Here is a 23362-nt window from a genome sequence, read left to right on the forward strand (position 1 = left end):
GCTTAAAGCTCAAGACATGGGAAGGGGATGAGGGCTTTGTTTGGGGGAATTGTTGGGATACTTGGGGTGAATCTTAAAGACAAGGTGATAGCATCTTTATCTTGAAAGTAAACTAAAGTATGTTTTTACTCATATGCCCTCCCCCATATCATGAAAGATATTGGTGTGGAAATGCTGGCAAATTTCCAGAAAGTGAGTGAGTTGATAGATTGCTTCCTGGATTTCATGTAGAAACTAATGATTCCTTTAAGTTTCCCCCCAGAAACCCCAAGAATTAAAATTAAGAAAAGCTTTTAAAGGAGAGTTTGGACCAACTTAAACCAATATTCTTGGCAGGTTCCAACAGACACTGATGTCTCCAGTGGCCGCCCAGCACAGGGTACTGCAGAGTTGGAGGATTTGGGGTTGACTAGGAATCTTGAGGTTTATTTATTTATCTGAAACCTGCTATTTTCTTTACTAGTAGCAAAGTATCATATTCTGCCTTGGGAGGGAGCTCACGCACACAAATCCTGACTGGTTAGTTCCATTTTGTCAAAGAGGCTGACAAGTACTGACTCTGTTATGAGGTGACTCTGTCACCTTTTCCCAGGTCCATGTCTGCCCCTGGCCAACATTTGAGGAGCTCCCACTGTTCCTGGGAGGCCTGGAGCAGGAGTAGGAATAGAGCAGGACCAGTCAGGACCACCCCAAGGGTCTGCTTTCAGAAGACCCATCACCTTGTTGTGAAAAGTCCATAGAATCAAGATCCAGAAAGAAGCTAAAGACAAATAACTGGAAGAAGGTTGTTGATAAACAAGAAACTAAAATGATGGGATGAAATCCAAGAACTATTGGAGATAGAGAAAAAACTGTAGTGCTGCTCCATTTCCAGATAACCTGGAATTTCCAGACAGTGGAGAAAAGCTAAAACCCCGGACCATTTGGCTTTTGTATCGTGTTCCTGTTGTCTTCCTTCCCAAAGCTGAGATTTGCTCTGGGCTCTAGCCTGCCACTTCTGAGAGACCACTAGTCTAAACCAAGCACGTCCCCTCAATTTGTGTATCGTGCAGCCTGAGGCCTGCCAGAGCAGGCCTGAGACTCTGGACAGCAGGTGCCAACATGGCCACACTAACCACCATCTGCTTTCTCACTGGAACCCAGGTTTGGGAGCAGCAGCAATACCACATCCTTTGGCACCCTCGCAAGTCAGAACGCTCCGACTTTCGGATCACTGTCCCAACAGACTTCTGGTTTTGGGACCCAGAGTGGGGGATTCTCTGGCTTTGGATCCAGCACAGGAGGTAGGCGGCCAGACCTGTTCCATCACTGTAATCCCTCCTGCATTCTCCTTAATAAATGCCCCCCACCTCTCTGCACACCCTGCCCCCCACCCAAGAATTGAGTGGTTTTTACCTGACAATTCTGTTTAGTATTTTAAAGGCTGAAAGTGGGTGAAAAACAAAATGTTCTTTTTAGGCTTTAATTAGACATGTAATGTGCCATTTCTTACCAAAGAAAAAAATGACTGCCTTGATTTTCTCTCAAGACAAGAACCCATAATAATAATCGCCTTACTAGATCTTGGTTTAAAAATCAAAGGTGGCAAATGCCAAAGATAAGATGTAAAGACTGGACAAAATGTCTGATTTGTTGAACCCACGCTTCTTCAGATAGTGGAATACGTATGTTCTTCTGGTTTTATTTCTGCAACATTTATGAGGTGCAGAAGTGAGGCATCGTTGTTACTTTACAAATGAAGAAAAAAAATCCCCCTCAAGGCCCATTTGGACAAAGGGCCAAAGGGCAAGCCGCAGAACCAGGCCTAGTACCCAAGTGTCTTGCTTCTCCAAGCAGCAGCAAGTGAATGGGAAAAGGAAACCATGGTTTCCTAATGAAAGGGGTCCGTGTGGCCCCAGAGCAGCTGAGTGGGAGGCGCCATGCCAGGGACCCACAGCCCACACTGGCCGTGGGGGAGAGAAGAACCTTGAAATGCCAAGAAGGCTCCTCACCTCTTCCCCACCCCCACCCTCCGCTGGCCTTCAGATGGGGGGCAACAGGGCTCTGCAGGGAGGGACGAGGTGGGGCCCGGGACTGCCCCTCCGCCTCTTGAGTGCATGTGTGCATGCACTCACTTCACCCTTCCCATCTTTTTCAGGATTCAGCTTTGGATCATCTAACTCGTAAGTATCCACCTCCAGTTTGCAGCCATTAAATAAGGAGGGAGGAGTGTGTGGTATGTGAAAATATTACACTACTAACTTTTGCTCTATTTGTATATTTGTATCTGTTTTTCCTGTTTTGTAAGCTTGTCCTGGAAGCATGGGGGTTCAGCAGTAGGTTTTGGGTTTGGTGAACCTGCTGATCTCAGCAGGAATGTAGCAGGAGGTGCCAGGCCTGGCCTCCTCAGGGGCCACGCATAAGAGAGAGGAGTATGCCTTCCGATGAGCAAGGACTGGAGGGCAGGACCCGAGAGATGCTGTTCCCTGATTCCCTATTAGTGTCTCAGGAGCTTCGTGCTGCCTACGGGCCTCCAGTCTTATATTTTGATCCTAGCTCTGTGCTTCTGTGTGGAATCCTATGACGTTAAAAATTCAGAGTCCTGAACTTGGACCTCAGGCTGTTGCATGAGCCTCGGAGCCCTTCCTCAGCAGGCACTGACCTGCCTCTCTCCCGGTGCTTCCTTACAGGTCTGTCCAGGGCTTTGGTGGCTGGAGAAGTTGAGTGGGTGTCCGTGTTCCTTTCCGATCCTGAGACCAACCACGTTCTCAGCTCCTCTTCACTGAGCCACACTGGAGCAGTCCTCCACGTGGACATTCGCACTGAAACACACACCCAGACAGAAACAGCAGAAACCAAAACTCTTGAGATGCTTGATCGCTTGTTCATATCTTTTCTATTTCATGTTGGTTATTATGGGTGCCCTCTCCCCACCGCCCCCCTCCCCGCTATTAAACTCTGGTCCGTTTCCATGCTGAATATATGTGGGTTTTGTCAGGTCACAGCCTGGGAGAGGGGTTTCCTCATTGCTGTGGCTCCGAGAAAACTTCCCAGCCTCCGGCCAACCAGCCATGTATATATCTTCAAGATTGGCACCAGAAGTCAGCAGCATCGGAGATGGATGCATGAAGAGGGGGGGTGGAAGCTTCTCCTATGACACCGACTCTCCTCGAGCCTTGGCCCTTGCCTACAGAAGAGACTGAGTGCTGGCCAGCCACCTTTGTGAGGCCATAACTTGGGTATCTCCTTTTCGTGTCCTTGCTCCTGTGGGACATCCAGACCCTAGAGACACCAGCCTTGTGATTGGGTGAAGGGCAGGGAACTCCCTTGTGCGGGCATCAGCCAAGTCAGAAGAGCTCGTGGCACCTGAAATCAAAGTGCAGGCAGCCATGAGGCGAGCGTGGAAAACAGGCCAGTGCATGCTGATAACAAGGACACTGCCCTTGGACCAGCCCCGTCAGCTCATCTTGTCGAGGTGGCTCTGGGTGCTTGTGTCCCGCAGCTGATTTCTTTGACTCTGGAGAAGAGTGATGGAGAAGAGCGCCTTTATCTCCAGTGACAGTGACATCGGCCACCCCGCCTGGTCCGCTGTCTGTTAACCACAGTGCAGATAACCCCAGGACAGGCCTGCAGTTGAGACGACGCTGCTGTCACTGACACTGTGGCCACGTGTTTGCCAAGATGGCAAAGGGCCCCCAACTTCCGTCTTATCAAAGTGTGTGAAATGCCATATCTTTTGGGTCTGGGCATGTTTTACTTCTCAGGCCTATGGTGTCCTAGGCATTTGCTGACAAACAAGAACTGCTTCACATCTAAAGCAGACGGGAGGATTTGTCGTCTTTCAGGCCAGGATGCAACCGTGCGTTGGCTCGGGTCACAGCAGGGGAGGGTCAGGAAGGATTGTTCAAAGTTTTACATATTGGAAAATTCTATTTTAAAATGTTTTAATAAAAGTTTTCCATGTGATTGAATCTGTCACGTTACAGCCAGTGTGATCTCACTGGTTCGGTCAGCCTGTTGGGGTGGGTGGGCGTGGGGGCATTGCCCCTGCATCACCGTCACCACCTGCTCTGCTGATCCTGCCCTGAGAGGTTCTGTGTGAAGTAAAGCCCCTTGAGCCCCAGGCCTGCAGATTGTGATTCAGTAGGCCTGAAATTGGGCCTGGACACCCCAGGGTGTTGAGCTCAGTGGCTCTTGGGGCCCTCAGAAAAGGAGTGTCATCATGCATCACTGTTGGGTTCCAGGAACCCCAAACCAGAATTAGGTCCCCGGTGCCCCCTGGGTGATGATGTATCCTGCTCCCATTGTGGCCTAGGAAGAGTAGGGGCTATCTGTGCCTCTCTCAGCTTTGATCCGAGTTCTTTAACACGTACTCGTTTGGGACCTTGTGGAATGAAAGAATATCCCGCCACCACCCCCATCCCCGTGCTGTCACACGAGGCCCCTCAGCTGTGGAGCTGGGCTCAGCCCCCATGACATCCACACTGCCAGACGTGGGGCTTGTTCCCCCTGCCTGCGCCCTCTTTAGTTCCTACAAAGGGGCCATCTTGAGAGCAGGAACTCAGATTCCCTGGGAAAAGCTCGCAATGGAGGGCTTCACCCTAAAGGGGGCCAGGTGATGAGAGCTGACTTGGGCCTCAGCAGGTCATCCTGCCGACTGGCACCCAAACCCAGCCAGTCTCCTGCCCTCCTCTTTACCCCCTGAGGCTCTTTTTTTATAAATAGAAGCTGGTTCCGCCTAAACCCTTGACCTGGAATTCTCTGCGTTAATCCTCCATCGAGGTGGCAGGTGACATCTTTCCATAAGGCCTTATCAGCTGTGCCCCACCCACTAACGCCCCCGCCACTTGCTGTCTGGCGGCAGCACAGAGGAATGCACTGCCGGTGCCTCAGCCCCTCTGCCGGCCTTTTCTGGGGTCGATTACACTAGTAGGTGGCAGGGGTCATCTCAGAGCAGGGCCTGCATGCTGGTGCTGAAACCTGAGCTCCCAGGGGCATGAGCCTTTCCTGAAGAGCCGCAGGAGTGTGGGGCCTGGGTCCCCAGGAGGGGAAAGGCCTAGAGAGGCTGCTCGAGCCCAGGAGGAGGCTCACCCACTGTCGTGGCACCATCAGTTGCAGTGGGGAGGTGGGCAGCCCTGCTGGCTGCTGGGGTGGCCCAGGAGAGGCAGGAAGGAAAAAGGGAAGACAGTTTAATGAGCAAGGTTGTGTTTTGTTTGGCTTTTCTAGACACAAATGTCATACAGTTGTAATTGGTGCTTCAGATGACAACACAGTGATACAGTGATAAAAGGTCAGAAAATGGGTTTCTTGGGGACAGGAGAACCTGAATAACAAGATAGGTGTGCGTGCAAGTCCCCTGGCGTGTTGCCATGGTTGTGAAGCCCTCTAGACCTGAGGCAGAGGTCCCGTCACTGCTGTCCTGCCTGTCTGCGTTAGCATCCCAGTGCTTGCCCTCAGCATTGCTCTCCGTTTCTGGCAACTCTCCAGAGAAGTTTCTGGGTCAGGTCTTTGGCGCTGCAGGAGGGGTGTGGACTGGGCAGGCTGACCCACTCCTAACCCTCACGGGGCTGTGTCACCAGAAGCACACGAGGTCTGCAGCCTCCTGGTGTCCTGAGGGCCTTTCCCTTGGTGGTGATGGAGATTGGAAGGCTGGTCTTGCAGGGCATCTTGCAGGGATGTGCAGGTTGAAGTGACAGAGAGCACCCAGCACAAAGCAGGTTCTCACTAAATGAAGACGAATGCTCTCACCTCAAAGGACCTTGCCCTACCTCCAGGGTAAAGAGCTCTAGATTCCTGCCTCAGCCTCCCCCGGTTTGGAGTGGGGGGTATCTTCCACACGGCTGTTGAGCCTCTTGTCATCAAACACAGAACCCCGTTGGGTAAGGGATCATCCCCCACTTAATGAAGCGCTAACACAGAAGTCCTCAACTTTAATTTGGGATTCTGATCCGAGAGCTGACGTGGGCCCTTGGATATGTTAACAAGCTTCGCAGGTCATCTGTGGGACACATTCTGAGAGCCCTTTTAACTGCAATAACTAGAAATATTCTCCGCTCCAGGGGAGCGTCTGAAAGAGAACCTCACTCCCGTGGACGTGTTTCTTTTTGCCTTTAATCCAAGGTAAAGGATCTTTATGAATTGTCAACGAGAGACATGCATTTTGTATTTCAGCTGCTTGTTGGGCCATCTGCTCATACTTGTGCGCGCGCTCTCTCTCTCTCTCTCTCTCTCTCTCTCTCTCTATATATATATATATATATATATATATAGCAGCACAGGTGGACTGTCAGTTCCTGAACACCACCTCTTGACCTCACCCTGCCTCCCGATATGGGTCCTCCCCCTCCTTCCTCCCTCCGTGTAGCCGGTTATGACAAGGTTTTAGAGGCGGAGTGGTGCCCCCACGCCTCCCAAGCTTGAGTCTATGTCCCTCCCTCCCCTCCAATGTCATCATCCCGTGGGCTCCATCCACAGTCTCACAGGACACCCGGCCAGCGCCCCTGAGCACAGGCTGACGCGTCCACTCGGCACTACTCAGTGTTGCCTGCCGGGTGGGCAGCAGGGGCAGGTGTACCCCCCTACCTGGTCCGTCAGGATCCGTGTCTCCCTCCTACCCCGTTTTCCCTGGCCTGTCGCTCTTGCCTTGCTCACGTGTGAAACCAGCAGTTGGACTAGGACTATGTTGGCCCCTAAACTTCTGTGTTTGAAGTGATTCCTGTGGGAAGTTCATGTTCAGCCAAAACAGAAAGGGCTCCGTGGTCAAATAAGTTGGACAGAGGTCAAATAACGGACAGAACAAAATTTAACAGATTTTCATAGTGAAAGACCTCTTTTGAGCCTTTAATATGCAAATTTGCTTTGTAATTCAGTGAGATGGAACAGCCTGCCATTTCCCAAATCTTTCTGACCAGGGAACCCTTCCTTCTGCTGGAGCCAGATGCCTTGGAACTCATGCTGGGAGCTGCTTCGTTGCTGGTGTCGCGGGACAGAAGCATAGCTTGCTTCCTGTGGGTTGTGTTTCTAACATACGTTCCTCTCTTGCATTCAATTATAATAGTAGTGATAATTCACCAGAGACTTACTATATGCCACGTACTGTCTATCGCAAGCACTTCACGGGCATTTTCACGTTTAACCTACAAGCTAGAGACTGTGACCCACATTTTCCAGATGAGAGCAGGAAGCCAAGAGAGTTCAGTCATTTGCTGAGTCTTAAGCCAGGTGTTGGTAGAGCCAGAAGGAACCCAAGCAGTGCCCCCTACCCAGCCTGGCACTGCATGCCTCTAACCTCCCCTAGGCCCGGGCCATCCACCATTGGCTCTCAAGGCTCTTCTTCCCCAATATAGTCATTATTTTGGAAGAAATACCTGCCTGCTTGTGCCAAAGACACTGCTGAGCCCCTTCTGCACCTGCCCAGCCTACCCCATGCACCTGAGCCAACTTCGGACACAGACCACAGCAAACGTTCTGACTATCATGTGGTTACCTGCCCCCATTCTGCTGGCTCCAGCCTCGTAAATGGTCATAGTCTGTCTAGACCACAACCCCGGGGAGGGAGGTGGGGCAGAGGCTGAATCAGTTTAGCTCACGTTGGTACACACCAGGTGCAGATGGGGGCTTACTAGCTGCTCTCTGATGGTGATCGGACCCCAGAGGAAGCAGCTGGCGTCATGCCCTTGAGCTGTCTAATCCCCCTCCTTCCTGCGCTGTCTCTTCCGGGGCCTGGCTTTGAGGCTCTCCAGAGTCCCACAGGAGGTCAGGCCGCAGACCCATTGAGGTGGCAGTTGCTCCATTGTTCAGCCCCTCTCTGCTTATAAATAGAATCCCCTCCATTCCACAGCCCTGGCCGGAGATTCTCCACATTGTTTTCGGCCCAGGATCACCAGCTGCAGTGAAAGAGCCTGTGTGCAGGAGGGCGGTGCAGGCAGGAGCCCTCGAAACCATGGCAGCAAGCCAGGCTCTGTCCCATCACAGTGTCTCCCCACCAGCATCACCAGCAATGCCTCTGCCCTTGTTGGCCCAGCTGGTCCTGGGCGAGGAGGACACAGAAGAGGTGTTGCTACTCTTCCGGAGGTGTCCACAGTCACAGTTTGGCCTGGCATTCTGTCTAGAGTCCTTACACCAGCCTGCAGGCCCCGCGTCTGGTCCCTCCTTCCTATCCTCTGACTCTAGCCTCCTGACTCTCAAAGCCCCTCTGCACCATCTCCAATCTTCAGATGGCCTGTTGTCCTTCCCGCCTCAGGGGCTTAAGTACGTGGTTTTTGCAGCAGTGAACCCTCCTGCCATTCCCACTCGCCCACAGGGCTCAGGTTAGATAATTCTATACCCCAGCGCCAGCCCTCATCAGATACAACAGCTCCTGTTTTTCTCCTGTCGTACTGTACTATGTTGAGGCATGCGTCACAATTACTATTGTATAATCAGTCATTTGATTTGTATCTAGTCTGTCCCCTGCCCCCTCCCTCCAAAAAGTCAGTTCCCAGAGGGGAAGGGCCATGTCCTCCTTGTCTGTCAAGCCCTTACCAGCGCCAAGACAGCGTGAGTCAGGAACTGTGGAATCAGTGCCACCCAGAATGACTTCCCAGACAGAAGCTAGGACTTTCCCAGCAGCCAGACCCCAGCAGGAGATGGCAAGGGATGGGGGCAGGCCAAGAGCCAATCACACCAGGGCCACACAGCAAGGGCAGTGTTAGAGCAGGGCCTGGGGGCTGGTTCCCAGTGCTCTCTGCCCAAGCTGACCAGAGCCCCCACCAGCCCTTACTGCAGTGGCCCCAGGAAGGCACTGGCTTGGGACTGGAGCAGGAGCAGCTGTCCATGGCACTCCAGTGATGACGAGCACAGACCGGACATGGGGACACCTGGGCATGAGGCTCTCTGACACCAGCTGGAGCAGGTCATGTCATCTGGCCCAAACTAAAATGGGGTCGTTAGGGCAGGTGTGCACAGGGCAGGTGTGCACAGGACGAATGACAGTACCTGGCAGAGCCCCTGGACGTCTGGCAGATGAGCCACAGTGCCCCTGCACTGGGCACATGCCCACATGTCTTCATCTCTCCCAGCGCTGACCAACAGCACTCCCTTCCCTCCCAAAGGAGGGGCAGGGCCTGCGGCTGAAAGACCCGTTGGCCTTGTGTCCCCTGCTCAGCCTCATCCTGGCCTAGAAGGGCACGGGGCTGGCCCCAGGGAAAGGAGCCCCCATACTCCCCAACGTTCGGTCTACAGATTCTGTTGCTGCAGGGAAAGCAGCGATATACACAGCTCACACCTTATCCAGGCCCCTCTCTGGCCCTGTCCTTGCTAATCTTAACATCCCAGAGCTCTCCAGCTGGCCAGAGGGGGCACAGGAGGAGCCAGGAGGGCCACCAGGCTGAAGTTGGCGTCCCTGGCTGCAGCTGACGGAGGGGCTGTATTAGCTGAACGAACAGCTTGATGGTACCAGCCAGCATTTTCAGAAGCATGTAGAATTCTCAAGTCTTGAGATGTTTGCTTTTAAATCACTTTCATTTTCTGTGTTTTAGGGAACAAGATGTGTCCCAGTGTAGGGAAATGAAACTGCTATAATTATTTTCAAGGTTCTACATACGGGTGATTTGACAGTGCAGTCTGAACCCCCACCCCCACCCCTACCCCCCGCCCAGGGCCCAAGGGAGCCAAGACTCTGTTTATCAAGTGGTAGCTATTGTTCACAGCTAAATTCAGCTCTGGAGCCTCTTCCCCATGTGAGGGCTTCAGGCATCTGGCCTGGCTGACTTCTGACTCTTGTCTATAGGGTTGTCTTTTCTCATTTTGAGCCATCCTGGAAACAGGAACAAACGTCATCTCTGAGACATCCAAGCCAAGTGGTGCTCAGACTGCCGTGTGGTTGTCAGCATCACAGATGGCGGGACCAGTGGTCACCATCCAAAGGCATTTATTGACGTGTCATACTTTGCGCATGTGGCTCCCATCAGGATGCCATCAGCACAGCAGGCACATCATACTTTGTCCTATTGCATGCTGCATCTGGCAGTTCCAGCCACGCACTTGTCTCCCAGGCCCTTTTCTCACCAAGTGTGTTGTTGGCTGTCAGATGTGTGTTCAAGAAGGAGGCGGTCCCTTCTGTGGACCTGTCACATAGCAAAGCTGGCCCATGTGGGAACCACAGAAGCCTAGCATTTTAGGACTGAAGATGAGCCAATTTGATTCCTTCCTTGAATACAGAAGGGAATGGAGACAAAAGTAACTCAAGTCTCGCAAATAGAGTTTATTGGTTAAGACCATGGGTATTGTCTGTACCAGAATCCCATCCTAGCTGTGTGACTTCAGACAAGTCCCTTAACCTCTCTGAGCCCCAGTTTCATCATCTATAGAAAGGGTGAGCAATAATACATTCATCTAGATGTGTGGAGGATTAAATGAGACATTGTATATAAAGCTGGTAGTACTTCTATCATTATTTATTGGAGTGAGAGCAGAATGCGAATTTCCCCATTCCTAACCTGTTTCTCTTTTACTGCACATAATGATTCTCATACTTGTTAGTATATGGCCACAGTTGAAGAACTAAAATGGAGTCTGTTGCAAGATCTGAGTCACTTGCTCCGTTAGCTTTTTATGCTCCCAAATGAAATGACTGGCCAGAGGTAAAATCTTTCTCAGCATACTACAACTTTAAAAGCTGATGGATCAGCTTGTGCAGTAAATGTTCACTGGATAAGGAAAATATCCACAGTCAAAATTATTGTGGTAAATATTTATCTTCACATATTTAGCCACAGAAATCAATTACTGGAAGTCAAATCACAGGGATCTGCTGAACTGCAGGTCCCTCTGGTCTCCGAAGGACTGAGGAGTAGCAGGAACACATGGTCCATTGGAGGCTGTTGCTTGGCCTCAGAAAACAGTGCCCGTCGCTCAAAGGTGCAAACCAGGCAGGTTCTGCTTCTTCCCACCTCTGTCTGTTTACCAAGATCCATCCCTAATTGCCTTTGGCTGTTCCTAATGCCCTCTCTGCACAATTTTCCCCAATAGAATGGCACCTATGAAGGTGAGATTTCACTTTTCAGCAGTCCATGTTAAAGTGAGGTCTCAAAGTGCACTGGGCCTGAAATTGGAACCCAGTAATGATACACAGAAATTAAAACCCTTCGTCTGAAGAAGCCTATGGTCTGATTTTTATTGTAGAGATGAGCCTTTTCACAATGGTGTCCATCCACTTGCCAGAACGCCAGAATGCACCTTGGGCTTCTCTGCAACTCATTTTTTCTTTCTAGTGGCTTGTCTTGCTTATAAAGAGTATTTTATACCGAAGTGATTAGATTGGATGGTCTGGAGTGAGAAAGGACTCAGCTTTACTCAAGTGGTCATGTAATGTTGTTCAGGGCATGAGAGCAACTCCCCTGAGTACCTAGAGCTATTCTAATCTAAAAGCCAATTCAATTTCCAATTAGATTCTTAATCAGTGATGTTCATTTTTTCTTACAGTTAAACTTCTGTCAAGAACAAATAGAATATTTGAGGTACACTTGGCTTAGCTGCCTTGTAACAGGAAACAGGACCTTGGAGACCTATGTTAAGGTGATCTGTTACCACTGTAGGTTTATTAATATTGTCAAAAGACTCTGGTTATGGGTTTGTCCCCTCCTTGATGTTAACATAAGCTTTGAGAAGTAGAAGAGGGCAAAGGGCAGTGGAAGGCCTGTTCATCTTTAAAGCCAAACCCTCATTCTGTATCTCAACTATTGGTCTCAGAGCTACTTCTTATGGACCAAGTGCCCAAGGCTTTGGGCAGCATTCTGTATAAGGGTCTATGGATCTAAAGATGAAAGTCTGTTCTTCAATACAGAATTCCTTAGATTTCTTTCACATACAAGGAAGTGACTATTGAGTTAGAAAGGGCTACCCAGTGTAAACTTGCTATTCACAAGTTAAAAGCATGGGGAAAGTCTATGAGGAATTCTAAGTCCCTGTTGAGGTGTGTGGGCATTGTACAATTTTTGGCAACATGAGGTGCTTCTTCATGAGTACCTGTAAGGAGAGCTTGGAATTCTTGCAGTTTGGGGGGATGGGGGAACACTTTTTTCCTGCAGGCCTCACTGTTGCCTTGAGTTGGTCATGTTTCTGGTTGCTGTCCATGGATGAATTAATGAATTATAGAATTACTATTGCTCTCCTCTTTAGTAATCATTAACATTCTTGTGAAATTGCTATAGTAATACTTTTTTAAAAAAGATTTCATTTATTTATTCATGAAAGACACAGAGAGAGACAGAGAAAGAAGCAGAGACACAGGTAGAGGGAGAAGCAGGCTCCATGCAGGGAGTCCGACGTGGAACTCGATCCTGGCTCTCCAGGATCATGCCCTGGGCCAAAGGCAGATGCCAAACCACTGAGCCACCAGGGATTCCCCAGTAATACTTTTTTTTTTTTTAATAAGTTGATTCCTCTAAGTCTTTGTTATTTCTGAGTTCTTTTCCTCTAGAAAATATAGAAATGGGTGACATTGGCCCACAGATTTTTTTCATTCCCAAGTAAATGAAGATGAGCTTTTCTTTTTCAGCAAGATGAATTAGTAGATATTGGACTTAGTCTCTTTTCTGAAACAACTAAAAATTCAAAACAGTTTTCAAGATGGTTGACATTAGGCAGCAAAGGATACTGACCCCTGAGATTCAAGAAACAAATGAGGTAAGCCCTACAGTTGCCCCAGTTTCTTGTCTAGAGGACATTTCCAGACTAGCATAGAGAAGGAGAGTCCAAGTGGATCCCAGTAATCCCCTTGAGTTCACAAGGCAAGATATCAGAGAAGAGAGGAGAGGGCTGCACGGAGAGGACTCTGGACCCTGGCTCTGCAGAAGGTCTCTCACGTACTGGCTAAGTGCTGATCAGTGTGCCCATTTGAGGTATTCTGTGTCTAGAGAAAAAGCAACATGAAAGGATTAGAGGCAGAATCCTCAGAGTTCTAGGGCAGAAAATAGTGCTGGTTCCTGCCAGCCAAAGTGGAAGTCCTCATAATTCACTGAGCATTGGATAGAGTACTCAAGAGTTTTGCCTCAGTAGCAAGGAAAAATGATTCCTAAACAAAATTCTACTCTGATCTCATCTAGCAAATCTTAGAAGCAAGACCCAAATGAATCAGACTATTTCCAAGTTAGATCCCAGAACTAAGTGAAAAAAACTTACTGCTATACAAAAATATCCAACACCAAACAAGATAAATTTCAGTTTCCAGCATCCAATCAGAAATTACCAAGTATGATGGGCACCTGGGTGGCTCAGTCAGTTGAGCATCTGCCTTTGGCTCAGGTCATGATCCCAGGGTCCTGGGATCAAGCCCCACATCAGGCTCCCTGTTCAGCAGGGAGTCTGCTTCTCCCTCTCCTTCTATTCCTCCCCCTGCTTATGCGAGTGCACACTCTCTCTTACTCATTCTCTCTCTCTTTCTCAAATAAAATCTTTTTAAAAATTACCATGTATGCAAAAATCAGAGAAATATGGTCTATAACACAAAAAAATCAAATAACTGAAATTGATCCAGAAGTGACACCTGATAAAATGAGTAGTCAAGAACTTTGAAGCCATTATTAAAACTGTATTCTATATGTTTTTTTTAAGATTTTATTTATTTATTCATGAGAGACACACAGAGAAAGAGAGAGAGAGGCAGGGACACAGGCAGAGGGAGAAGCAGGCCCCATGCAGGGAGCCTGATGTAGGACTCGATCCCGGGTCTCCAGGATCAGGCCCTGGGCCGAAGGCAGTGCTAAACCACTGAACCACTGCCCTTTATTTTATATGTTTAAGAAGCTAGAAGAAAGATTGAGCATGTTACATAGTGGCATAGAAAAGACCCAAATCAAACTAGAGGTGAAAACTGTTATGTCTGAGATGAGAGTATCCTGGATGGGACTAAGAGGATGTTATCCACTACAGAGGAAAGAATTAGTGAAATTGAAGGTTTAGCAATAGAAATGATCCAAAATGAACCAAACATAGAAGACTGAAAAAGTTGAAATAGAGCATCACTCACCAGTGGGACAACTTCAAGCAGCCTAATATGTGTAACGAGAGTCCCTGAAAAGGGGAGGAGTTGGGGGGAAAATATGAAAGACACCAGAAATTGTAACTACATGAGTAAATATAAATATTTTGTAGGGGATTTTTCAAGCCTCCTTAGAAGATAGCTGTTTAAAGCAAAAATAATAACCATGCATTACGGGGTTTGTAACATATGTAGAAAAAAATTATGACAATAATAACAAAAAGGTTGGGAGAGAAGAAATGAAAGTATACTGTTGTAAGGTTTATCTACTACGCCTAATGTGGTATAACATCAATTGAAGACAGACGATGGTAAGTTAAAGATGTGTATGTGAACCTCAAACCAATCACCAAAATGGTACAACAGAGAGTTTCAGCTAATAAACCAACAAAGGAGTTATAAAGAAATCATAAAACCTAATCCAAAAGAACGCAAAAAAGCAGGGGCTGGGAGAAAGAGCAAAGAAGAGATAGGACAAATAGAAAACAAACAGCAAGATGGCTGATTTAAACCCAGCCATATCAATAATCACAACAAATGTAAATGGTCTAATTCTTCAATTAAAATGCCAAGATTGAAAAAAAAAATGCCAAGATTGTCAAATTGGATACAAAAGTAAAACCCGACTATATGCTACCTACAAGAAACCAACTTTAAATATAAGATACAAGTAGGTTAAAAAGGAAAGAATAGAAGAAGATACCATGCCAACATAAATTTTTCTGAAAAGCCGGAGTGGCTATATTTATATTAAATATGATAGATTTCAGGGCTCAGAATATTATCAGGGAAGACACAGTCATTTTGTAACATGTCAGTTTATGAAGAGTACGTGTGTCCTAAATGCTTCTGGACCTTAGAGCCTTAAAGTACATGAAGAAAAACCATTAGAACTACAAGAAGAAATAGATAAGCCCACAATTATAGTCAGAATCAATAACCCTCTCAACAGCTGATAGAAGTACAGAAAAATCAATAAGACTCTAAAAGACTTGAATAATGCTTTCAACCAACTTGAACATAATTGACATTTATACAACACTCTATCCAATATCAGTTGAATATATGTTATTTTCAAGTATACACAGTTACCAAGACAGACCATATCCTGAGTCATAAAACAGGTCTCAATAAATGTGAAAGGAATAAGTGATAAAAAATATGTTCTCTGACTACAGTGGGATTAAATTAGAAGTCAGTAACAGAAAGATAGCTGGAAAATCACCAAGTATTTAGAAGCTAAATAACATTTTCTAAATAACCTGTGACTTGAAATTTTTAAATAAACAAGAAAATAGTTTTAACTAAAAAAATTTTTTTAACTGAAAAATAAAAGTACAACCAATCATAATTCGTGGTGCTAAAGCAGTACTTAGTGGGAACTTCATAGCACTAAATGCCTATATTTTATTTAATTTTATTTAATTTTTTTATTTGAGAGAGAGAGACTTTGAGGGAGAAGGAAAGGGAGAAAGACCCAAGCAGATTTCACACCGAGCACAGAGCCCAATGTGGGGTTCCATCCCTCTACCTGAGATCATCATCCAACCAAGAGTTGGATACCCAACCGACCGAGCCAGCCAGATGCCCCAATCCCTATATTTTAAAAATAAGAAAGCTATCTAAAAAACTAGAAAAAGAAAAGTAAATGAAACCCAAGATAGGCAGGAAAAGGAAATAATAAAGAAGAGAGCCGAAATGAATAAAATAAGGTAAAAAATAAGACAAGAAAAATCAATGAAACTGGTTCTTTGAGAAGATCAATTAAACTGATAAACCTCTAGCCAGAATGATAAGGAAAAAAAGACACAAATTACCAATTTCAGTAATGAGTAAGGTGGCATCATTAAAAATATTTGTATTAAAAGGATAATCAGGAACGTATAAACTAATAAATCCAACTTAGATGAAGTAGACAAAATTTCTTGAAAAACACAAATCATCAAAGTTCACTCAAGAAGAAACATAAATAGCCCTATAGCTATTAAAGAAATTGAATTTATCATCAACAAATTCCATATACAAATGGCTTCCCCAGTAAGTTCTACCAAGTATTGAAGGAATAAATAATACATTTACACACAAACTCTTCCAGAAAATTAAAGGGAAGAGAATACTTCCCAACTCATTTTATGAGGCTCGCATTCCTCTGATGCCAAAACCCAACAAAGATATATAATAAAACTACAAACAAACCACTAATCAAGATGGATGTAAAAATCACTATTTGGGTGAGGGGAAGGGCAGAGGGAGAGAGAGAATCTCAGGCAGGCTCCATACCCAGTGCACAGCCCAATGCAGGGCTCGATCTCAACCCTGAGCTCATGACCGGAGCTGAAATCGAGAGTCAGATGCTTAACCAACTGAGCCACCCAGCTACCCCTAGATGAAAGAATTCTTAACAAAAGTTTAGCCATTCGATCCAATACTGTATAAGAAGGATCTGCATGGTGACCCAAGTAGGATTTGTTCTAGAAACTCAAGATTGGTTTAACATTTTAAAATCAATCAATATAATTCACCACATTAACAGAAACAGCCATTAAAAGAAAAAGAAAAAAAAACATATGATCATCTCAATAGATACAGAAAAGGCATTTGATAAAAGCCAGTGTTTGTTCCTAACAAACTCTCAGCAAAATAGAAGTGGAAGGGAATTTCTTTGGCCTGATAAGGAGCATCTGAGAAGATCCTACTGTTACCATCATACGTGATGGTGAAAGAATGCTAGATGTGGAACAAGGCAAGAATGGCTGCTCTCACGGCTTCTGTCTCTCCAACATTGCGCAGGAGGATCTAGCCAATATACCAAGGCAAGAGAAAGAAATAAAAGGCATCCAGATTAGAAAGGAAGAAATTAAACTTTGTTCACTGATAACATGATCTTTTTGTTTTTGTTTTTGTAGCTGATTCTAAATTTCATACGGAAATGCAAAGGACTCATAACAGCCAAAACAGCCTCAGAGAAGAAAAACAAAGTTGCAGGACTTATTATAAAGCTACAGGATTTAGGACCACATGATATTGGTGTCAAGATAAAAGGATCAGTTATGCAAAATAGTCCAGAAACAGATCCACACATATGATTGACTTTTGACAAAGGTGAAGAGGCAGTTTGGGGGAGATTCTCTGCAGGACCCAGCTTTCTGGATTCTCAGGCTGGATTTCAGGACCCCTCTGTCCAGCTAAAAAGGAAGTGAGCAGGATTCAGAGCTTTCTGGGCTCCCTGGCCATCTAACCACCAGCTATGCCAATCCCACCATTTACCACACCCATCATTCCTATAGGATCATCAGCTTCCTGTCGGGAGCAGGGGGTTGGATTCTCTTCATGCATCAGGAGCTGGAACACGTCCATGTGGCAGAATCACTGTGGTGTGGTGCTGTCAGTCAGGAGGACAGCTGCAGAGGCCATGCCAGCCTCCCCTCGCTAACCTTTACAGGAAGTGGCAGGCTGTTTACAGGGAAATCCCTTCGCCTCACACATAGCAACATCCTAAGTGCCATGTTAACCACTCAGTCCACTGCTCTGCAGTGAAAGGCTGGTGCCTGGTTTTCAGACTTCACCAGCTGCCAGCCTTATTCTCTGAGGCCCTGCAGTGCAGAACTCCTCACTGATCAGAAGAAGTCCCAAAGAGACCTCATTTTCCATTGCTGACAGCCAGATCTGCCGCCAAACCAAATGATCACTGAACATCAGGGCAGATGCCTCTGCCGGTAACTCATCATGAGGATGTCAGCTGGTGGTCAAGTGGGAGCACCCTGACCACAGCCTCTGGGTCCCCCTCCTGTCCCTACCACCTCTTGGGATGAGCCATGTCCAGATGAAAAGGATGGGGGAAGCCCAAGTTTACACCTACCCCTGAGAATACAGTAAAGGACCTTCTCAAAGCTCACCCTAAAGTCCAGCTACACTACAGCATTTCCCAAAATGCTTCCTCCTACTCTTACCTCCTTATTCATGCATAGAAATAGCCTCATTTTGTGGAAAATAGCATTTTCCAGATAAGTGAATTTTCCAGATGAGAAAAATTTATCTCTTTAAGCACTTGGAATTTTATTATTTTAACTAGCTGGGAGGGAAGTCTTCCAAAATGAACCACACGTGGACTTCCTTGCACAGCTCTATAATTTACTGGCGTATTGATGACTCACTGTGAGCAGTGGGGAGTAGGCTGTAATCCCAGGAGGCCTCTGGGTAGTCGAGACAGAAATGCCTTGAAAGGCATAGCCAGCCTTGAAAAGGAAGGACATTCTGACACATACTACTCTATGGATGGACCTTGAGGACTTGATGCAGAGTGAAGTAAAGCAGTCGCAAGAAGACAAGTTATGATTCCACTGATATGAGGTCCCTAGAGCCATCAGATCCAGACAGAAAGTAGAAAGGTGTCTGCCAGGGCACTGGGAAGAGGGAAGCAGTTTTTTGGTGAGTATAGAGTTGCAGTTGTGCAAGATGACAAAGTTCCAGAGAAGGAGGGTGGTGATGGTTGCACATGAGCTAATGGCACAGACCTGCACGCTTAAAAATGATGGCGAACATTCTATGGGCATGTTATCACAAGTAATGATAAATAATAGGCCATCCACATTGTCATTCTCAGCTAAGGACACTGATGATGCTCAGAATGAACCGACAAGCCAAGGTGGCCAGCAGGGGAGCTGGACTCCGGGACCATGCCTCTAAGCTATTTGGGATAGTTGCCAACATTAGAGATGGTGATGAATGTTCACTGAGCCTTGAGCACCTGGTGGGTAGAGGCCAAGTCCACACAGAGCTAGGTGGGCATACACTGGCATCTCGGACAAGGGCTGGAGTGAAGCAGCCACCCCTGAGGAACGCACTGGGCACCAACAGCCCTCCATAGGGTGGCCTTTCTCCCGCCTTGGCGACCCTGCCTCGCTTACATGCCTGAGCAGGGATTGGGCCAGGGCTGGCCAAAGTGCTCCTGGGTACCTTGGCAGATCCAGCGTGGGTGGCCTGTGCCGGGGGCTCAGGGTGGGGTGGTTCCACTTGTGTTGTTTCTTACCTTCCTCATCAGCTGAAACTGGGGGAGAAAAAATCATTTCAACATCCAGTTACCAGGTCAATAATAGCTAACACCTGTGGCCCTGGGCTAAGGCTGGGGCTTGCCCATCCCACCAAATCCTCCTGCCTGTGAGAACAGCATCGTAGCCCCTCTTGCAGATGAGGAAGCAGAGTCTCACGGATTACCAGTATTAATAGGTCAAATTTCCCGAGTACCTACTGTGTGCCAGGTACTGTTCCGGTTGCTTTGTATCCATTAACCATTGGACACCCACCACAGTCCTATGAGAAGAGGAGCCATTTCCACCCTCTCTCCACATCTGAAGGAATGGAGAACATCAAAGGTTCCCTGCTCAAGGTCACATAGCCAGGGAAGGGCAGAGCAGGCCTGCAAACCCAGGTGGAGGTGGCCTCACCGTGTCCCCCTCCTGCCTCCCTAGTCAGGCCTATTGGAAGTAAGAGGACATGCAGTCCCAGAAGCCCAGAGAACTCCCTCCTGACCTGCAGGGACGTGGACTCTTCCTCTCCTTCATAGAATCTTCTTGGTCATTCCCAAGTGACAGAACCTTTAGACCCGCAGTTAACCGGACAAAGGAGTGTCAGTGGCGCCCTCTCCTGCAGAGGTGGTAGGAACCTGCAGAGCCTTGGGCCCTGCCCTGGTCACTCTCCTTCCTTTAGCTGCGACACCTTTCCTCCCCTCTCTCTCCCACCCGTGGCCCAGAACCCAGCCATCTTCCAGGTCCCACTTCTGACCCTCCAGACCTGTTGGTCTCCTGCAGACCCATCATCACAGACCACCTGCTCCTGGGAACAGTATGCACCAAGCCGCTGCTTCTCCAACACCTAGCAAAGATGGTCAGGAGGACATCCGTGAAAAAGGAGGTGCCAGTGCTTGCTATAACACGGGGGAACCCTGAAAGCACCATGCCAAGGGAAAGAAGCCAGGCACGGGCAAGCACACATGGAGTGACTCCTTTCCCATGAAATGTCCTGGGAGGGACATGGAGACAGGAGGGAGATGGGCGGTTGCTTAGGGCTGGGGCACTGGGGGCAGTAATTCCCTATGAGGTATAAACATTACAAAATTGGGGTACCGGCTGCACAGCTCTGGGAAGACACTGGATGGTACACTTTAAACGGGTGAGCTGTTTGATATGTGAACTCTAGCTCGATTCAGCTGTGGAAACAACATTGAAATCCTCTTGCCTGACTGACCAGCTGGCACTCAGTATGCATTTGTGGAGGGTCTAAGGATCCTGAATAACCAAGTCCTGTGGTCTGGATGTTGTAGGTGACTTGAGCCATGTTGAAGGAGGGGAGTCTCTGGTCTCTCCTGGAAGCCCCAATCCAGTATGGTCATCCCCAGGCCGCCCCAAGGGCAGGGTTAACAGCTGCTGCGCATTGCTGGCCCTGGACCGGAGGGCAAGCTAGGTGTGCGTGTCCCAGCTTGCCGATCAGGAAACTCAGGCATGCGAGGTCAGGCAACCAGCCGACCTCACTCAGCAAGACAAGTGGCAGCCAAGAATAGCGCAGGGCTTCTAACTGCGTCTTACTTGTTGTAAACACCCAGTGCCGCCACCCGTCATCTGTCTGATTAAAAAGGGACCATAAAATATGAAGCAGGCCAGAGGTGCTGGAAGCTAAGTTGGGCTCAGGCCGGTGGAGAAACTAATCCTGCCTCTGCCTTCCAGTCTGCATGGACCAGTGGAGAAGGCCCTGCCTGGACAGAAGTAGGACTGACTTCTGCCAGGACCCATGTCGGCTGTGCGGGCTGGCCTCTCTGGACACAAGTGCAGAGACGGAGCTCCTTCACCCAGATGTGTTTTTCTGCATTTGATCATTTTCATCTTCCAGTGTCAGTGGCCCTGCTGATGACTTGCATTCAGCCCCGCACCTGGAGCCTTCTGCCCAGCAGTCAGCAGAAGAGTGGTTCAGGGCAGTCTGGTAGAACTAGAGTGCAGAGAGGCCGGAGGTGGTGTAGCCAAAAAAGCAGTGACTGAGCAAGGTCAAAAGATGGCTATTTGAAACCTGCCCGGCATTGCAACTTCCCAGCTGAGTGACCTCTAGCTAGTCCCTCAGCCCCTTCTGAGGGCCAGTTTCCTCATCTATGAAAATTCCCCTTTCAGAGTCTTACATGCTCAGCAGTGACAGGAAGGGCCCTCCAGCGCCAGGGCGCTCACTCTGGATGTGCATCCCTGTGGGACTAAGTTGTGTGCTAAGGATTTGGGTGGGTAGGTTTGGATGGCATGTGTGCACAGCAATAGGATGCCCAGACCCCAACCAGGTGAGAAACAATGTCTGTGGGGCCAGCCAGGCAGGACAGATGGTGGCCAAGAGAGAAATCAATCCAGAGGTGAGAAGGTACACGTGGGCCAGTAGAAATGTGCAGGGGCCTGAGAGCCTCTCTAGTTGTCACCCCTCTCCAGCTCCCACTAAGCCATTTCTTTCTTGGCCCAGCAAGTGGGGATTCCTCTGTGTCCTCAAGATCTAACCAGCAATGAGCCCAAGTCCAGAGTTTGGACTCCACCCAGAAGGAAACAGAGGTGACAGGCAGGCTGTGAGTGGGGTCACAGCACGCCTGCTTCTCTCAGACATCACAGGGAAGGCAGGCCCGGCCCAGCCCAGACAGCCAGCTCTCCCAGGCCCTGCTCCTGGAGGGAAGCTTGAGACAGCTGGCTTGAGACTGGTGTCTGTGTCTCATCCCAGTCTGGGACGTCTAAATTTAACTTGCTATCAGCTTGAGAGGTGGGAGGGCTTCCACTGTGTGACCAAATGCCACTTGGAATCCACTTTACTCATGGCCACCCTTCTGGCACATTCCCCTCTGGAACGTTACCCCCGTGCAGGGCTGCCATCTGAGCGTCCATCCTCAGCTGCATGTTGGCCCAAAGGTTCAAATGGCTGAGCAACTCTGGCTTCATCCTGATGTGATCCAGCTCGGCTTTGTCCCGCCGCTGGCTATGCCCACACCTCTGTTGTCTGCTCATGCATGCACACGTACACGCACACACACGCATACCCCATGCTCTCTTAACAGGCATTGCTCAGGAGCCAGCTCCACAACCGAAAGCCAAACCACGGCAGTGAACTGTACCACCCATTAGCCATCTGGGTGGAGGGCGGCCAGCGGAGCCTGTTATGCAATTTCCTGCTTTGGTGTCTCAGATCCAGGAGACAGGATGCAGAATGCTGTTGGGTTGTTGCAATGTGGGAAACCCAGAGAAGAAACCAAATCCCTAATGCCCAGAGTGAATGGGGGCCCCTTGTCCTCTGTAGCAATGCCGAGGGGCCACCGGCAACCCTGGAGGATGAGCCTGTGGTCTGCAGCCAACCGGCTAGCCCCTCCTCAAATGGAATGAGCTGGACTCACTGTGGGCATCAGGGAACTGATTGCTGCACAAAACCTTCCTGGGGGAGCAGGGGAGAAAGGCATTTCCTTCCTCAGGAGCCCAGGATGGATGGAGTCAAAGGCACAGGGCCTTCTTAATAGTCATGATAATTATTGAGCACCAAATGTATGCTCTGTAGCAACATGCCACGATTGAGGGTATGCAGCGATAAGGGTTTGGGCTCTGCATCCAGGGTTCAAACTCTGACTCTGCCTCTTGCCAGATGCGTGGCCCTGGGCAGCTCCTGCTGTCTCTCAGCTCCGCCATCTGTGAAATGGGGACCTTAAGAACACCTGGAGACCAAGTAGAATGTTCACCACATATGTTCACCACATCAGCTTGGAGGCAGCTACTCAGAGAATCCCTGCTTCCCCTACAAGGTAAATGGAGCTCAAAGGGGCTCAGTGTCTTCCCCAATCCCATACAAATTGCCTTGAATCCATGGTCCACCTCAGAGCCCACACCCACTCTAGGACCTCTGGGCTCATCCTCTCCCAACCTTTCACGAGAAAGTTCTCATTAGAAGAAAAGTGTTTACTATGAGGGCCCTGACTCCATGCCACCACCTTTCATCAGCTGCTGGCTGTGGGCAGGGCACAGAGCCATGTTCTAGACTGACACTGTCCTGGCAGCCGTTTTTCTGAGGACGGTTTGCGAGTCCCATCTGAACACTAACTCCCCCTCATCACATGGGTTTCTACGGTTTGACAAAAAGCCAAGCTGCCCCCATGTCCTGCCTCCACCTCAAGCCTGCTGTCCTTCCTCCACACAGGGCACCAGCCAGGGGCACTCTGGGCGGAACTTGAGGTCCCAGGGCTACGGGCAGCAGAGGATGCATGAACAAAGTGACCTGCCTCCAAACACCCTCACTCCCATGGCCAGAACCCCAGGCCATCAACCCCGAAATGAACCACCACTTTAGAAACATCCAGATCCTAGGCAGGCC

At 48.5% G+C, this 23362-nt stretch overlaps 1 protein-coding gene across 4 annotated transcripts in view; it reads left to right on the plus strand.

The window, feature by feature from the left end:
* NUP214 (nucleoporin 214) overlaps positions 1–3950 on the plus strand; it is a 103522-nt gene extending 99572 nt beyond the window's left edge. For all 4 annotated transcript variants that reach the window (XM_072778357.1, XM_072778360.1, XM_072778358.1 and 1 more), the window contains 3 exons: positions 1144–1283; positions 2138–2162; positions 2670–3950. In XM_072778357.1, the coding sequence (XP_072634458.1) occupies positions 1144–1283; positions 2138–2162; positions 2670–2703 (199 nt within the window). In that variant the 3' untranslated portion in view covers positions 2704–3950. The remainder of the gene's footprint in view (positions 1–1143; positions 1284–2137; positions 2163–2669) is intronic.
* Positions 3951–23362: the final 19412 nt, after the last annotated feature.

The sequence above is a fragment of the Canis lupus genome, chromosome 16 (assembly GCF_048164855.1).
Source record: "Canis lupus baileyi chromosome 16, mCanLup2.hap1, whole genome shotgun sequence".
Taxonomy (NCBI): domain Eukaryota; kingdom Metazoa; phylum Chordata; class Mammalia; order Carnivora; family Canidae; genus Canis; species Canis lupus.